The sequence below is a fragment of the Zootermopsis nevadensis genome, unplaced genomic scaffold, assembly GCF_977971745.1.
Source record: "Zootermopsis nevadensis isolate Lab colony 2312 unplaced genomic scaffold, Znev_1.0 Znev_ptg000013l, whole genome shotgun sequence".
In the NCBI taxonomy this organism is placed as follows: Eukaryota; Metazoa; Arthropoda; class Insecta; order Blattodea; family Termopsidae; genus Zootermopsis; species Zootermopsis nevadensis.
In genome coordinates this window covers 6,479,283-6,494,863 of record NW_028259145.1, presented here as the reverse complement: position 1 = coordinate 6,494,863, position 15,581 = coordinate 6,479,283, and the positions used below count along the sequence as shown (strand labels likewise).

The 15,581-nt window shown below is 41.3% G+C and overlaps 1 protein-coding gene across 1 annotated transcript; it reads left to right on the top strand.

The window, feature by feature from the left end:
• Positions 1-336: 336 nt before the first annotated feature.
• LOC110828934 (kelch-like protein 10) lies at positions 337-15,428 on the top strand. Its single transcript, XM_087348519.1, has 10 exons — positions 337-548; positions 2,743-2,918; positions 4,233-4,484; positions 5,854-6,133; positions 8,600-8,836; positions 10,569-10,738; positions 11,055-11,224; positions 12,077-12,235; positions 13,413-13,617; positions 15,148-15,428. Exons 2-10 carry the CDS (start codon positions 2,746-2,748, stop codon positions 15,332-15,334), a joined length of 1,833 nt encoding a protein of 610 aa, XP_087204645.1. The 5' UTR covers positions 337-548; positions 2,743-2,745; the 3' UTR covers positions 15,335-15,428.
• The last annotated feature ends 153 nt before the right edge of the window (positions 15,429-15,581 follow it).

Sequence of the window (15,581 nt, the reverse complement as noted above, 5' to 3'; positions counted from 1 at the left end):
TAACCAAATTATAAGCTAGAGTAATTAACTTTGTTGTTTTTTCAACTACCAACAATGTGTAAATATGGACCGACAATGGTCAGTTTTTATGTGAACACCTGCATGTATAAAAATGCAAGAAAAAGTATTCGAATTTCTAACCCACGCCTGCAACAATGTTGGCTGAGCATGCCGTAAGGCTCTTTTCTCATTTAATATGCATGCAGTATAATTGTCTGAATGAACCGTATTGCACTCCATTCCTTTACCTAAGAAACTAATTGTTACGTCATCTGTTTACTCGGCATTGTTGTGTTTCATTATTACCGTCAACAATCCGCTTTCGTCATTGCGGAAAGAACTGAGCTGTGAATCGCTTGTAGAAGTGCGTCGTAGACTAGATAATTTTGTGCTATTAAAAAAACTTTTAGAATATCACGAGTACTTATCTTATACAAGAATTATTAAGAAATCTGTGATACCGCCCTCCACTCTCTCCATTTTAGTTTTGATCAAATTGGTCATTGCCTCCAGACATCGTGGTCTCCAACTATAGAACGAAGTTTGAGGTAAGGGATTCCTATTTATTATTATTATTGTTCATCACATTTACGTGTTTTCATCTGCATTTGTGAACTCGTGTAAGAGAATTGGGCTTGTCGTCTTTCTACCACAATTTCGAGTAATATTAAATTGACTTCTCTTTGTTTACATCATCATTGATAGCAAAACAATATTTTAGTAGGCAATTATCATTTTACAATTTTAAAAGAATAAAACGTGTTTCGTAGCCCAGAATCTTAATAAAAATATATGAATCTTAAGAAGTGGGATATATATTCTGAATAATAAATCTAACACTTTTCATCTCTTGATACATTTACATTTTTAAAGCGTTTTAGGGAACTGTGAAGAATTTTTATTTCGGTTTTACAAGCCAAATTATCGACGAATCTCCCTCTTATTATCTCTCTACAACAGCAGATTAAATCCGGGGAATGCTTGCTATTATTGAGTGCAAAGTATTTATGGGTGCAAAACGTGGTCTTTCACTTTGAGGGAGGAACACAGACTGAGGGTCTCTGAGAACAGGGTGTTGAGGAAGACATTTGGACCCAAGACGGGAGTGGGACAGATAATAGAGAAAAGTGCATGACCAGCTCCACGGTCTTTGCTCCTCACCCGATGTTGTTAGGGTGAGGTGGGCAGGGGAGGGCTGTTTACAATTTATTAGTTGGGAGGCCTAAAGGAAGGAGACCTCGGCGTAGGTGGGAGGATAACATTCAAATGGACCTTAGGGAGATGGGACTCAATTGAGCGAACTGGATGCAACTGGCTCGGGATAGACCACGGTGGCGGGATTTTTGAACACGATGACGAACCTTCTGGTTCAGTAAAATAAAGTGGGCTATTCTTTGACGAGCCGAGTACCAGTCGACTTTTCATGGAATATCTTGCACATTGCAGTGTGCGAGTAGCGTGATGAGGCCTGATCTACGCACGCGGTAGAACAAATTAGAACTTTTGTGACTGTTCCCAACTGTAATTCTCGCGTACATTTGATAAATTTAAATTACATTTTGTGCTTGTAGTGTATATAAATGTGTAACTTAGGTAGGAAAGTCCTTAATCATGTAAACTCTTAAGCACTTTTAGTTCTACACAGAGAGAAAAACTCGAAAACTTTATGCTTATGAAAAGGCGTAGAATTCTTTTTCCAAAATTTATTTGCTGTCAGGTACTGCATCAAAGGTCACGCAATATCCATGCATATATTTGTCGTACATTTTTTAAATCGGTTCACCAGAGTAGAGGCATCTAAGACCTTATAGATTACATTGAAATGTTATACGTAATATCTACGTAGTATACTTATAAGTAGAATAAACCTGTTGCCAGTAATGACAAACACGCGGCATGACTTAATATTGCCTAAATCAGTCACATCTTCAGGGTGATAAAGCCAAGAAGAGTGAGATGGGTGGGACATGTGGAGTGCATGGATGGGGCGAGAGGTGTGCACCGGGTAATTTTGGAAAGCCTTAGGAGAAGAGGCCGCTGGGGAGACCTAGACGTAGATGGGAGGATAATATCAGGCGGGATCTGTGGGAGATAGGAGTTGAAGGAGACTGGATTTTGTTGGCCCAGGGCAGGGTTTGGTGGAGGGCTTTGGTTAATTCGGTGATGAACCTTCGTGTTCCGTAAGACATCTAGTTAGTTAGTTATATCAGTCATATTTACAGATTTGTCATTTTGTATTAAATCTCAACAGGCATTTCTGTAACAAAGAAACAAATTGAGTCGCTGGAGCCGAAGTCCTGCTTGAGAATCTAACAGTAGCCTAAGTAATCAAATGTCTCGCTTTTATGAAACATGAAGTTTCATGTTCGTGTTTACAATACCCCTCCTCTAAGTCACATCCACAAGGAGATGAAGTCAATCCACACCTTCATTCCCCACCTCTGTATGATCCATTTTAATATTATCCCAGAAACGCATAGGGCTCTCAAGTGACCTTTCCGTTTCAGGTCTTCCGATTAAAAAGTTGCACTTCTTGCCTCTGCCATGTGTACTACATGCCCAGCCCAATCTGACAGCCTACAATTTATTAATTAGTGAAGAGATCTATAAAGCTCCATATTACGCAATTTTCACAATTCCCTTGTCAGTAAATCTCTCTCTGGACCAGATATTATTCTCAATACCGTGTTCCCTCTCAGTCACTCCCAGAAAAACCTGTAACAGCGATGGACTGTTTTTCAGGAGATGGAGTCAAACCAAAGTAAAGATGGCGGCAGGTGCACGTGCACCAAAGCATTGGTCCGTCTGAACGAGCTGAGAGAGAGGAACTTCTTGTGTGACGCGGTGTTGAGGTTGGAGGACGGCGGCGTCTTTCGAGTCCACAGAGTGATTCTGTCGATGCATAGCGAATATTTCAGGTTTGTTTATTTACTGACGTAGTTGATTAACACGTGAAATAAGGACTTAATAGACGTGAATTCGTATGTGAAATGTTGCAGAAACCTGTATTTTTATACGGCTGAATGTATTTTTTTGTTTGTTCATTGTCATGAATCTCAAGGCGGTAAGGATGAAGACTAATGTCTTCTGGACATTGCGCCGTAGAAAATGAGTGGCATTTCAGGCGTACTTACTGCCTTCTTCCTTGATGATGGAGGCAGTAAGCACCTCTGAAAGGTCCGATAATTTCTACGAGACAACACGACGCAACTTCCTAGTAGACGTACGTGGTTTATTGTACTAATTTTTAAGTGCAGTTGTACCAAGGTGACAGTCAATCGTTCTGGAGGGAGAATTGGAATCCATTTCCAAAATCGTCTTGGTTTTAATACATAAAGACGACCGACAAAGTCCAGAAGCAAGTTGGTAATGCACCTTTGTCAAGCCATTGTCCGGAACATTGAAAGCTGCTGTGTGTTGCTCTGTCTGAAATATAAAAACTGTAACAAAGAACTTCGAGAGAAATGTTTCATTGGTAGGAGAGAATCGTTCGAGAATTTGTGCATTCGTTAATCTGCTTGTGCTTTAAATAAAGATGCGGTGCGTTCTTGAAATGAGAAATGAATTATAACCGAGAATAATTGTTTGTATTTTCCAACAGACGTTTCTCACGTCATGTTACAAGCTGTGACCCTCTTTCAGTTTTCCTACAATCAAATCTTTCTGTTTGCCTTGCACTGCAAAGCCCTTAATTTGTAATAGGAAATTGTTTGCTGGTTGGTGATCACTTTTTAAAGGCCGCGTAGAAACATCGGTTTTCCTTTTAAGTTGTTTATTGTCGGGAAAATGTTTTGACAGAACAAATAGATTTCATATTACGAACTGATCAATCAGTGGAATGTAAGTTGAAATATTTGTGTTCATTTGCTGATTGAATTTAAAATTTCTGTAAAAGTTGTTATATCCTCTGATATCTCTTGGAGGATTCAAGGGTCTGTAATAACCGAGCTGAGCATTCTATAGTACAAATGTTCGCTGCTTGCTATCCGATTTGTAAGTTATATTCTGTTAAGCCTACGCACGCTCTTCACCCTCTCGCAGTTAATCTGGTCCCATTAGTACACATTCGTGGAGTTTTTGAAGTGTTCAGATAACAAAAGTTCATCCACCACACTGGCGAAAGGATACTTTTATTTGACTACGTGAGTCATAAAAACTTGAAGTTTATGAGCATGACTTGTAATTTTCTCTCGCCGTTTCTCCAAATCGACGACTGCTTCGTGACGTTTCAGGACCCTCTTCACGACAACACTGCACCCCAGTGAGGAGACTGATGTTCTCCTCCACGGAGTCAGCTCAGACATGATGACCCAGATACTGAATTTTGTTTATTTTCGTGAGGTTGACATCCACTCCGACAACGCGCGTCAGCTGCTCCTGACGGCTGACTACTTGTATATACCAGGCTTTACTGACCTCTGCTGCGACTTCCTCATGGACGCGATGGGCGCCGACAACTGTATCGGCATCATGAATTTCGCAAGGTAATTGATGTTCATTTGTCATTTGCTGTGACGCCAGCCTTCGTCGCTGGAGCGAATCAGCTTCACTCAAGAGAACAGCCGAATGCCGGGTCGGAGATTAAAGCCTGTGACTGAGGACTGGGCAAATTATAATGTCTTGGCAGGTTGTTATTAATGTGCCTGTAATTTAAATGTTCTGATTTAACTACTTATGTTTTGATCGTCATTATGACAAGCAGATTATTAAATTCACCATGTAGAACGTGAATAGAGACCTATTTAAGGGTCATAATTAAATCTGTCTTCCTCTCGAAATCCTTTTCTCCTTTCTTTCTTTCTTTCTTTCTCTGCTGAATTCCTTGCTTCTTACATAATCCATCCAATATCAAAATCAACATTCAGCCCCACATTTTCTGCATACAACAAAACATCTGTTAACCGAGTCTCGATTATCCGATTCCCGCATTAAGCGATCGAATTTCAAACAGATCGGTTGCGAATGGTTTTCACCGGCGAGAGAGTTTAAAGCGATGTCCACGCGGAACACTTCATTGATTTAACCCCACACCCAGATTTTGCTGATTATTATGAACACTTCAGGACATTTAGAGAATTGGTTATTATCGGGCAGAAACAAAAAACAGCCAGCTGGTGCCCATAGAATCTGAACTCCTACTCCTTGTTGTTCAGGACAACACAGCAAGCAAATCAACTGACATCGGCAGAATCACACCAGAACCTCCAGTTCATGCGATGGACAGAATGACTGATAAATTCACTATTTTAGAACAGGGACTCTCTCGAACAGCGCTCACGAGTGACTTTTGCCGTCGGCTTGTGCGTGTGACACCCCCGTATCATCGGCCGACGAGGAAAATCTGTATTGAGTCTGTAATTATTTGTTCATATCCATGACCACGTTCCCCTTTCCTTCGCTCGTCCGACTTATCAGCGTATCCGACCCGTGGTTCCCCCCATATAGTCCGGTTACACGAGGTTTCACTGGATTAACACAATGTCGTTTCGCCAAGGTTAATGCCAGAATTCTAAATTCTGCACTTCTCATCTCACTGCCTTCTTTATTTGCGTACACCGTGCCTTTGTTTCAACCTATACCTTTATCACGAGGATGAGCGGGCATTGCCTGGGAACCTTCAGGGCCGAAATCTTTCTATTTTGCGCCGGTTAAACGGAGCGTATCTCATCGTTGCTTCTCCACGTGTCTGCTCTCAGTCTCGCTCATTCGGGCTTCAAAGGGCTAAGGTAAAAACTGGAGGCAGAATACTGTGGTGTGCAAATGCTTGAGAATCCAGTTCCTGCTACAGGGTTTCAATATCTCAGAGTTCGAAGGAGATCGATTCTGAGTCGGCTCTCACCCTCGCTGTCGCAGGTCTCACTTCATCGCCGACCTTGAGACTCGCGCACATCGCTTCGTTCTGCGCCACTTCGTGCAAGTGTCTCAGCAGAGCGAAGAACTGCTGGAACTGCCTGCAGAGGAGCTGCAAGCGATAATCGGGACCGAGGAACTGAACGTGAAGGACGAGAAAGTTGTGTGGGAGTGCATTCTCCGGTGGATCAACCACGACCCGGACAACAGGAAAGGCCATATCGCGGACCTTTTGAAGGGCGTCAGACTGGGACTACTTGACGCAAAATTTTTCGAGGACGAGGTCAGTATGCCCCTGAAATCGTGGATGATTATGAGAACTGAAGCCCGCCTTTTCAATTCCATATTCACACGTGTTCGTAACTAATTAATGTAAATCTTCGTCACGTATAAGTCCGTCTGTCTGTCCGCAGATCCAGCTCGAGAACGTCTAAACGGAAGTTCATTAAATTTGATACTGATGACCTTTAACTGAAACTGTTGCCATATTCCAATTCTGGTAATCTTAAAATAACAACGTGAAATTTACACAATGATTTGAATGCCTTATTCCGCGCAAAATTTGCTGCGTAAGAAATCCTCAGATTCCCTTAGTTTCCATGGTTACAATAACTACATGTGGAATGCCACTGGTAACACGCTCACATATATGTGAGTATGTGCAAAATAAATATTCGATTCGTCCCTTTATGCAGATATGTATGTGGAGTTAATAATCGTCTTTTATTCATCGTCTCTAAGTTTGACAGTCCGATCTTCGATTACAGTCTCAGAGTTTATTAAGATCCATTACGTGTTTCAGTTCAACTACAGGATTCCACCGTTAACTACATTCAAACTTCCACTCAGCTTGAATAGGAAAATCCTCCAACAGATAGATAACGTCTTCTGCTGCAGCGTTCTACTTCACCAAAGATCCTACTGTCATAAGCGTGTAATAACTGCTATAATAATTTCACGCATCTCCGACGACATACAGGCTGAGTCAGAAGTATGTTTACAAACTTCGTGTGCGTGTTCCAGGACCAAAAACTAGAAAAAATGTTCCTATGAACATGGGGTCGTAAATGTTTCATTTTCGAAATAATAGCCAAAAATAATTTCCAGTGTATGCCTTAATTGCCAAGTATAAGGACAGGGATGTTTCTTTATAACAGATGCTCAAAGGTTGCTCCTCCATTCTCCACACATGCACGAGCACGACGTACACAAGACTGACGAATTCGTTCGTACACACCAGGGATTCCTCGAATCATCTGGCATGCTTTCTGCACACGTTCTCATAGGTCGTCTTCATTGTTTATGGGTGTTGCATAAACTACGGACTTCAAGGGACCCCACAGACAAAAGTCCAATGGAGTCAGGTCCGGTGACCTCGGTGGCCATGCTACTGGGCCACCACGCCCAATCCATCGCTGAGGTTACTGTTCATTGAGATGATACCTGACGCAATGGGTGAAGTGTGCTGGGGCTCTGTCGTGCATAAACCACATTTGTCTTCTTGTAATCAGTGGTACATCTTCAAGGAGACGTGGCAAATGTCTTAAGAATCACCGATGTGAAGGTCCTCTTAGACGCGATGGAAGCATTTGTGGACCAATAAGCATGTCGCCAACAATTCCTGCCCAAACGTTAATTGAAAATCTTCGCTGGAAAGTGGATTCACTTTGATATAAAGTCAATTCATTGAAACTTATTTTGGGCTATTATTTCGAAAATGAAACATTTGCTGCCCCATGTTCATAGTAACATGGTTTCTTATTTTTGATCTTGGAACACGCACACGAAGTTTGTAAACATACTTCTGACTCAGCCTGTATATAGTCAACCCGAGATCACTTCAGCGTGATAATCCTCAGCTGATTGACCACATAGGGACAAAAGATAAACGAAAAGTACAGTAAGAAAGCTTCATTCTCCATACAAGAGTAAATTACACGAGAGGCTTGAAACTCATAGACAGCTTTAACATTCTAATATTTTAACCGACATCTCACGAAGCAGCCATACAACTTATGATATTCTATCTTCCATTTCATCAAGCGCTTTAACCCGAGAGAAAAAAATGTTTATACTCTAGGTCAAATGCTCTGTGATTTCAGCCACTCACCTCTTACGTGTGAAACAATCGCACGGATTCATGAAAATGTCTGCTTCAATTGCATTTAAAATTTAGCATTCGTATCTACTAGTTTAGAACACTTAAGGAGAACAACCTGATGATGCTCACTTAAGGTCGAAACATGCAATGGATCTTAACAGACATCGAGGCCATAATCTAGGCTGTGTTGACGGGCCTTGAACCCAACCATCAACATTCAGCAGGTTGCCTCCCTTGAAACTCGAAGCAACTAATTGTCATAATTTCCTTTCGATGCTACGTAATTTTGACTCTTAGTCAAAGTGTGGTGATCGCAGCGAGCATCTCTAGCGGGAGAGACGAGAAATAATTTACATTTTTGAATGTAACTCAAAAAGAAAACCTTACAGAAGTACTTAACTTTCGGTTGAAACACATTTCAATACATATCGCTAAGATCGATTTAACTTTGATTTCGCTTCTCTCCACAACCTGTGCATTTATTACGAACGTCGTTATATAAAGCAAAAAACATATTATCCTGCATATGCCATAGTCTATTTCGGCGAGTTCCCAACCAAAATATATATGAATTTCTTGTCTCCTCTGCAATGGAACATGGCATCCCTTCCTAAAAGTTTATAAGGTTCACATTGAACTGTTCAACAGGTAAAAAAACACCCGTACGTGACGGAAAACGAGGAGTGCAAACCCGTGATCTCGGAGACGCTCACGTTCCTACGCGACGTGCAAATGTTGACGAAGGAAGGCAAGGAATTCGTGACACCAAGGATTGCCTACCCACGAATCCCACAGGACATTCTGTTTGTTATTGGTGGGCTTTCTAAAAGAAGTGCTACAGATGAGATCGAAGCGTACGACGTACGAGCAGACCGGTGGAGTGTGGTGAGTTGTACACATCTCTACTTTTACTGTGCCTTGTTAAATGACGTCTCCGAGAATAAATAATTTTACCCCGTTTGGCTAATTTTTGCTAAGTAATTGTTTATTTAAGCTTAATCACAAGCACCTCATTGCCTCTTTATTTCGTGATCGTTTATTTCCATTGCAGTGAGCCACTTTTTTAACAGAAGCTCCAAAGACATGAATTACAAATAATAAATACATAATTACACAAATGCTGAATTTCATGTACAATGTAAGTTCTAATAGGAATCAACGAAGGATATGAAGTTTTCCGTAAATGCCATTTACATTAAGCGTCCTACATCAACTGTCAAGACTGATACAGCTAACCGACGATCTGAAACAAGGAAAGAAGATGAAGTTCCAGGAATTAAAACCAGAAGCTGAGAATAGGGAAGACTGGAGAGATCTTTTTGGGCAGAGCAATGGACCTGTCTTCAGACAGAACACTAAATAATAATAAGATGAGGTGGTCTAGCGGTTAGAACGCTGGCCTTGTAATCCTGGGGTCCCGGGTTCAATTCCCGGTGGTGCCAGAATTTATAACTTGTGTTGGGCAAGGCCGTGGTCTAGGCATCACGGAGTTTTCCTCCGTGGCATCCGAACAATTACTCCATTCACACACAGAAGAAGGCAATGGCAAACCACTTCTGGATCATCTGCCAAGAACGTATATGAACAGGTCCCAGTCCGAGAAAAGGATGGAAGGATCCTGTTCATATGGACCTGTCGTCAGACAGAACACTAAATAATAATAATAACAACATCAACTGTCATGGCAACCTGTCTGCTGATTTTCGACATGAAACGAAGTCATCGTTGATCGTCAGTGGATTTGAACGTAATAAACGAAGCACTGATCAGTGTCGATGCTGGCCATTTGCGTGGTAACGCCGCGTGAATTAGTAGGCTTACACACTGTTTGGGGTGTGGGTGTGGACATACTGCCTCCAGGTTTGCGCCGAAAAACCCAAAACCTGTCTTTGCCATCGTACGAACCTGAAATGTCAGCTGTTGATCATAAATCTTACATTTGTCAGTCGTAAATGACGAGAGCACTGGTAAAGTTTGAGCTTCTTTTCGGGTCTTCCTGTTTCCTTTGTCTCTCGTAATTCCACCATTGCTCCAATTTCGTTTCTCACGGTCTGTGTCGAGTGCGATAGGCCCGGCCACCCACCACGGTGTAGCAATTTCGGTCCTCTGTTGGGGGTTGTACCTCTGCTCCGGTGGTTGTTAACATTTGCCTGTAATGTAACGTGTTACAAATCGAGCATTACACAAGTGAAGACAGCGAACGGAGCCGCTCGATGCGAGCCGCTCACGCTCGCGGGCGCTCCATCGTGTTGTCGGTTTTTTCGCGAATCCCTTTGAGTGTCACGTTACAAGTCAGTCAGTCAGTCGAGCGGCGTCGTAACGAGCATTCACGAGTTCTTTAAATAACAGTAGCATATTAAATAAAACAAAGATAACACAACCTCCATGTCCGACATATTGAATGAAATGAATGGAGCACACACGAGCACAGTCGAGCCGAGCGTTCAAAACGAGCATTCGATGCGCCTCACCAGTTGTGGTGTAATGTAACATGCTCGCCGCGAATGTTACATCACGAGTAAATAAATGTTAAAAGTCAGTCGACACCTTAACGACTTCACTTTAGTAGACCAAATGACCCAAAGAAACATAAAGCCATAACCTGTCGTTCCTGCAGGTGGAGGGGGTCGATTTGATTAGTACGCGAAAGTACCATCGCACGGCAGTAGTCGGTTTCGACATTTACGTCATCGGTGGAAAGGATGGCGGGGAAATATTAAGCTCCTGTCGCTGCTTCAACGCTGTTACGAAGACATGCCGCGAGGTGGCGCCTATGAATGCCCGGAGGTAAGATGCAGCTTGGTAACTCAGGAACTCCTTGGAATAGAGTCCTTCCTAAAAAGTTGATAGTCGTTATGTTAGTCAAGGTATAAATGTGGGAAGGGGCTGTAAAATTCTACCACTCACATACAGGAGTATCGTGCAAAGTGTGAATAGCTTGAGGACTTTTGCGACAAAGTTGCTTTTAAGAATAAGATTTGGTTGTTAATTCATTTGAATTATGATTTAACAATGACGAGCGAACAATTGCGTTCTGCGGGAGGAAATGCATCTTAATCAGCGATAAATGAGCATAGAAAAACGTGTACTTTTTTCGTTTCAGACACAGTTTAATAGTGGCAGTTCTGCGAGGTTCAGTGTACGCCATGGGCGGTCTCTATGATGGTCTGCGTCTCAGTACGGCGGAAAGATACGACTGCGAGACAAATCAGTGGTCGTGGATCGCTCCTATGAACATAGGGCGAAGAGATGTAAGTGCGGCTGTGCTGAATGGTACGTGAAACAGAAATTAGTGAATTAGTGCAGAAGGCGAGGCGTCTGTCAGTCTGTCCGCGTGTAACAACGCAGAACGTTTGAAGGAATCGCAGGATTTGAGGCTCTCACGTTGGCTAGTACGAAAATTTCTGTCGTTTGCCTTCTGCCGACGTTTAAGACGAACTTTATGCCTTCATCGTCAAGGCATTCCTCTTCGCTCTTGAACTTAGTTTCCCTCACTCCATTGTCTTATATTATTTTATTATCCCTTTCTTTTATCCGTGCTACGTTATTTCACAGACTCCAACGGCTTGAAGTTCTGAGTGCGTGATGGTTTCATCTGCTCTTATAAGCTGTCGCTGTGCATCGTCTTCTGCCTTTTTAGTGTACACTAGGAGTGAATGCAAACAACCATCAAACTATCACACTGGGTCTCATATAATAGAGATGTAATATGTTTGTGAGACATTTAATAATCTCATGTAAATAGCACATTATATTATAAATGTAGAGCAAATTTTGGCAGCTCGTACAGTACATCTAAGATACCAAATTAAATAAAATTCGTTTCACAGAAGATGTAACTTACCATTATTTCCATTTTGCATTAATTTAAGAAATTTATGCTGTTTATATTAAATTTTATCAGTTAAACTCGTTTCCATTGACACGCTGATTGTCTGCATTCGAAACAAAGAAATATATGAACAGAGACAGCCGTGTCTTTGCAGTTTCTGTGACACGAAGGGGGACATTAAATACAATATTACTGGTAGATTTACAAATTTAAGTACGGATTGCCCCATGTTTGTGCTCTCCATATATCAAATGTGTGTACAGTTCGTGTCATATAGCTAATTTGTTTTTCAGACAAAATATACGTCCCTGATGGATCTTTTTCTAAGGATTATGTAACATCGGTGGAAGTGTATGACCCGGACACCGACCAGTGGACGTTCGTTGCACCAATGCTTTTTGGACGTAGGGATTTTTCTTGCGTCGCGTTCCACGGCTGTCTGTACGCCCTAGGTGAGAACTCTGGACATTCTGAGTGATGATCTTCTATCTTTATTACAGAACTTGCTATTGTGAAATGTTTTCCTGGTTTTATTTTTGTGTGACTGAGATTTTATGAACAACATATTTCTCCTGTCATTACAGAATTAGTTTGTCAGTAATTTTAAACCCGATTCGTGGTTTCGATTACTTTCTCCACAAAGAACACTAACTAACTAACAAGGCATAGTCTCTTATGGTATCTCAATAACGTATGCCCCATTTGTCAGACAGTCGCAGTTTTAAAGGTAAATATTTTGTTCTTGTAGAAAGAAAGTTTCAGTTTTCTGTGCTGTTATCCCCAAAAAGCCAATGGTTTAAAGCAGTCCCATCGCAGTCTTTGCTTTTCGTCACTTTTTTGTGTAACGCCGTTTTGAACAGTGCAACTTGTGTCTTTTGTTGGACGCTATTTTCGAACGCAGTTTCATGAAGCAGATAACAGATGTCAGGCGCAATTCCCTGATGCTACAAGTAAGCAAAGTATTTCTTGACCTTTTAGGCACTAGATGGGAGTGAGTGGTCAGCATCACTCCCCGGGGAAAGGACCCCGGTACCCATTGGACAGGAGGCTGGGTGGGCCCCAGAGCCGGTCTGGACACAGAGGCTTGAGGAAAAATCCTCAGCCCCCGCCTGGGATCGAACCCCAGTCGCGCAGCTCGTAGCTAGTCAATATACTGACAGAGCTACGCCGGCTCATCTGATGTTACAATTACGATAATAATATTGTAGCTATTTCATCCTTAACTTCATTCCTGGTGCTAATATTAACACTGCAAAAGGGAATGAATTTTCTTCGTTTTATTTAATTCATTCGTTCCGATTCCGGAATTACAAATTTTAAGATCGTAAAGTCCGTTGGGTAAGACAGGCGGAGTGCGAGGCATTGAAGTTACGAGAATTACAAACATCTAGGCAGTTATAATTGGTAAACTTGTGATACATAGTCTTAAAAGGAAGGATAATATTAAAATGTTTTTAAGGGTCTAGAGTATGTGAGAAGAGGTCAACTACCGACTAATGAATCTTGTGGCTCTATAAAGGCCAAACATTTCGTGGCCAGGTGACAGAGTAATAAATATCAAGTTTCGTTTGGCAGCTTTTTTTATATTCTGTAACCTATTACGGAATGTGTGAGTGTGTTTCTGTGCAGGAGGAAGAAACTCATCATCATTCAAGCTCAGTACCGAAAAGTATGACCCTGCAGAAGACACGTGGACCGAGGTCCCTGCCATGAACTTCTATTCAATTTTCTTACGCGCAGAAGTGATGGACGACACGATCTTTGTCATCGGTGGATTTAGCATCGGGAAAGCCGGCTTCAGTGTCAAACGTTACAATGACAAGGAAAATCGATGGTTTGTTTGTTTCTTGGTTTGATTGTTCAGAACTGTATAATCACAAACTGTTACTTTCGAGAAGCACTAGGAAGTGAATCATTTCCGGTCAAAATAACCGCGATCTTGCGGTTGCTGCGAGGTGTAGTGACGTAGAAACGACCGACGTTTCAGAGGTTCTTACTGCTTGTTCAGTCCCTTGAATACAACGCGCGAAAAATGGGTGAGAGGAAGGGGGTTGAATGAAAGCAGGCAGGGCGATGTTGCGGTCAAGCTGAATCGTCAAAGCAGAGAGCGAATGACTTTGTAATGCTAATCAGACGTAAGCTGTAACTGCATTAATAAGAAGCTCTTTGACTAAGTTTCTTTGATCAGTGGCACTCTCTTGGGCAGGAAGTTTCTGGCGTTCAGCACATTAGCATCGCCATAATCTTCTGCTTTCGTCAAAGTGTTGGGCCAGTTTCAGGTTTAATGACGCCTATCCATCTCATGTTCCCATTTTTTACGGAAGTTTATTTAGAAATGGCTGTCTCTTGGCGTTTTTGACCATGCAGTCTCGTGCCATCTGTTGACGGAGTTGGTAAGGAGCTCCAAGAACATCCCAGAAAACATATTTCTTCATATTTGTTTGTGCAAGAGCCAGAAATCCCACAGAAATTCATTTCATTTTGGTTTTTGTCTGTTTTACGTCCAGCAGAACCTCTCCAGAACTACTTTTGGTGGGACAAAAAACTTTTTGAAAATGTATTACTAAAAGAGGGAAATATTGTCATGGGCGCATGTTTCAAACAAGATGCGCTTATCCCTCCAAAGAAAGTGTGTGATTAAATTTATTATTCTGACCGAAGGTAATGGCTTAATGAAGTGTAAAAGAACGTAGCTAGCGCAGAACACAAGTCATTTGACAGCGATTTAAAATAGTCATAGCCTCTCCCTCCACTTTGATGTAATAAAATGTGTTGCGTTATAATAGCACGATGGCCGGGGTTCTATGTGCATGAGTGAAAGAAAGATCACGTGGGAAATGTTCTGAAATATGTTGTGGCAATCGTGCATTGAATTCCGATTGGGGGAATTTTTGTTACGTTTGTCTGGAAACAAATTATAAGCAACGACATTTCGGTGGAAGCCTGTGCCCTTAGCTTCAAGCAGTTTTCCATTCTACCCAAAGACAGAGCCAGCCCATGAGACATGGATATTCTTAGGTTAACACATTTTACGACTCACAAAGTTAATTTTTTTATACTTATTCTACACCGAAATCTCTGATATTTTTGAACCCCAAAAGAAAAAGTATATATATTTTTAAGAAAATGGTTAAATTCTTTACATAAATGCACTGACATTCAAATTGCATTTCTATTAAATTTATATTAAATAAATTATTTATGGTAGAAGACGTATTCCTTCATGAGTTACATCATCGCATGTGGAGCTATATATTTTCTGTAACTGTGTCAGTGAAATGTGATAAAACTTGTCTTGAGTGTAGATAAACCTGATGGATGATGAAAGAGGGTTTGTTTTCGCTTTTAATATTTCAAATTGCAGGTACCAGGTGACAAACATGAATTTTTGGAGATCAGAGATGTCGACTTGTGTCATCGAGAACCTACCGAATGCAAGAGATTACGCCTACAAACACAGAGACAAATTAATGGAGGAAAAACGTAAAGAAAATGTTAAATTGGGAAAATCAATATTTTGCAGTAGATTCCAACCACGACGAAGACATTAATTTTAATTACTTTCCTTACGAAAATAACGTAGAAATGTGGGAATTGATGTAGGAGCCACAAAGAAAAATAAAGAGAAATATTGCTTGCAGCAAAGGAGGAAAAATTATTTCGCCTCGTTATTTCCTGCTCAAGAAGGCCTAATGAAATTAATTATTTTAAAGACGTTTAATTTTATTCAAAATATTACTCTCCATTAACACACAGCAGTTTCTCTTTGCGTCTTGTATTAAACAAATCCACTTGTGA

Coding starts and splice junctions, on each gene's coding strand:
- LOC110828934 (XM_087348519.1), top strand. CDS start 2,746: ATGGAGTCAAACCAAAGTAAAGATGGCGGCAGGTGCACGTGCACCAAA. Junction 2,919..4,232: donor ATGCATAGCGAATATTTCAG/GTTTGTTTATTT, acceptor GTGACGTTTCAG/GACCCTCTTCACGACAACAC. Junction 13,618..15,147: donor AATGACAAGGAAAATCGATG/GTTTGTTTGTTT, acceptor TTCAAATTGCAG/GTACCAGGTGACAAACATGA.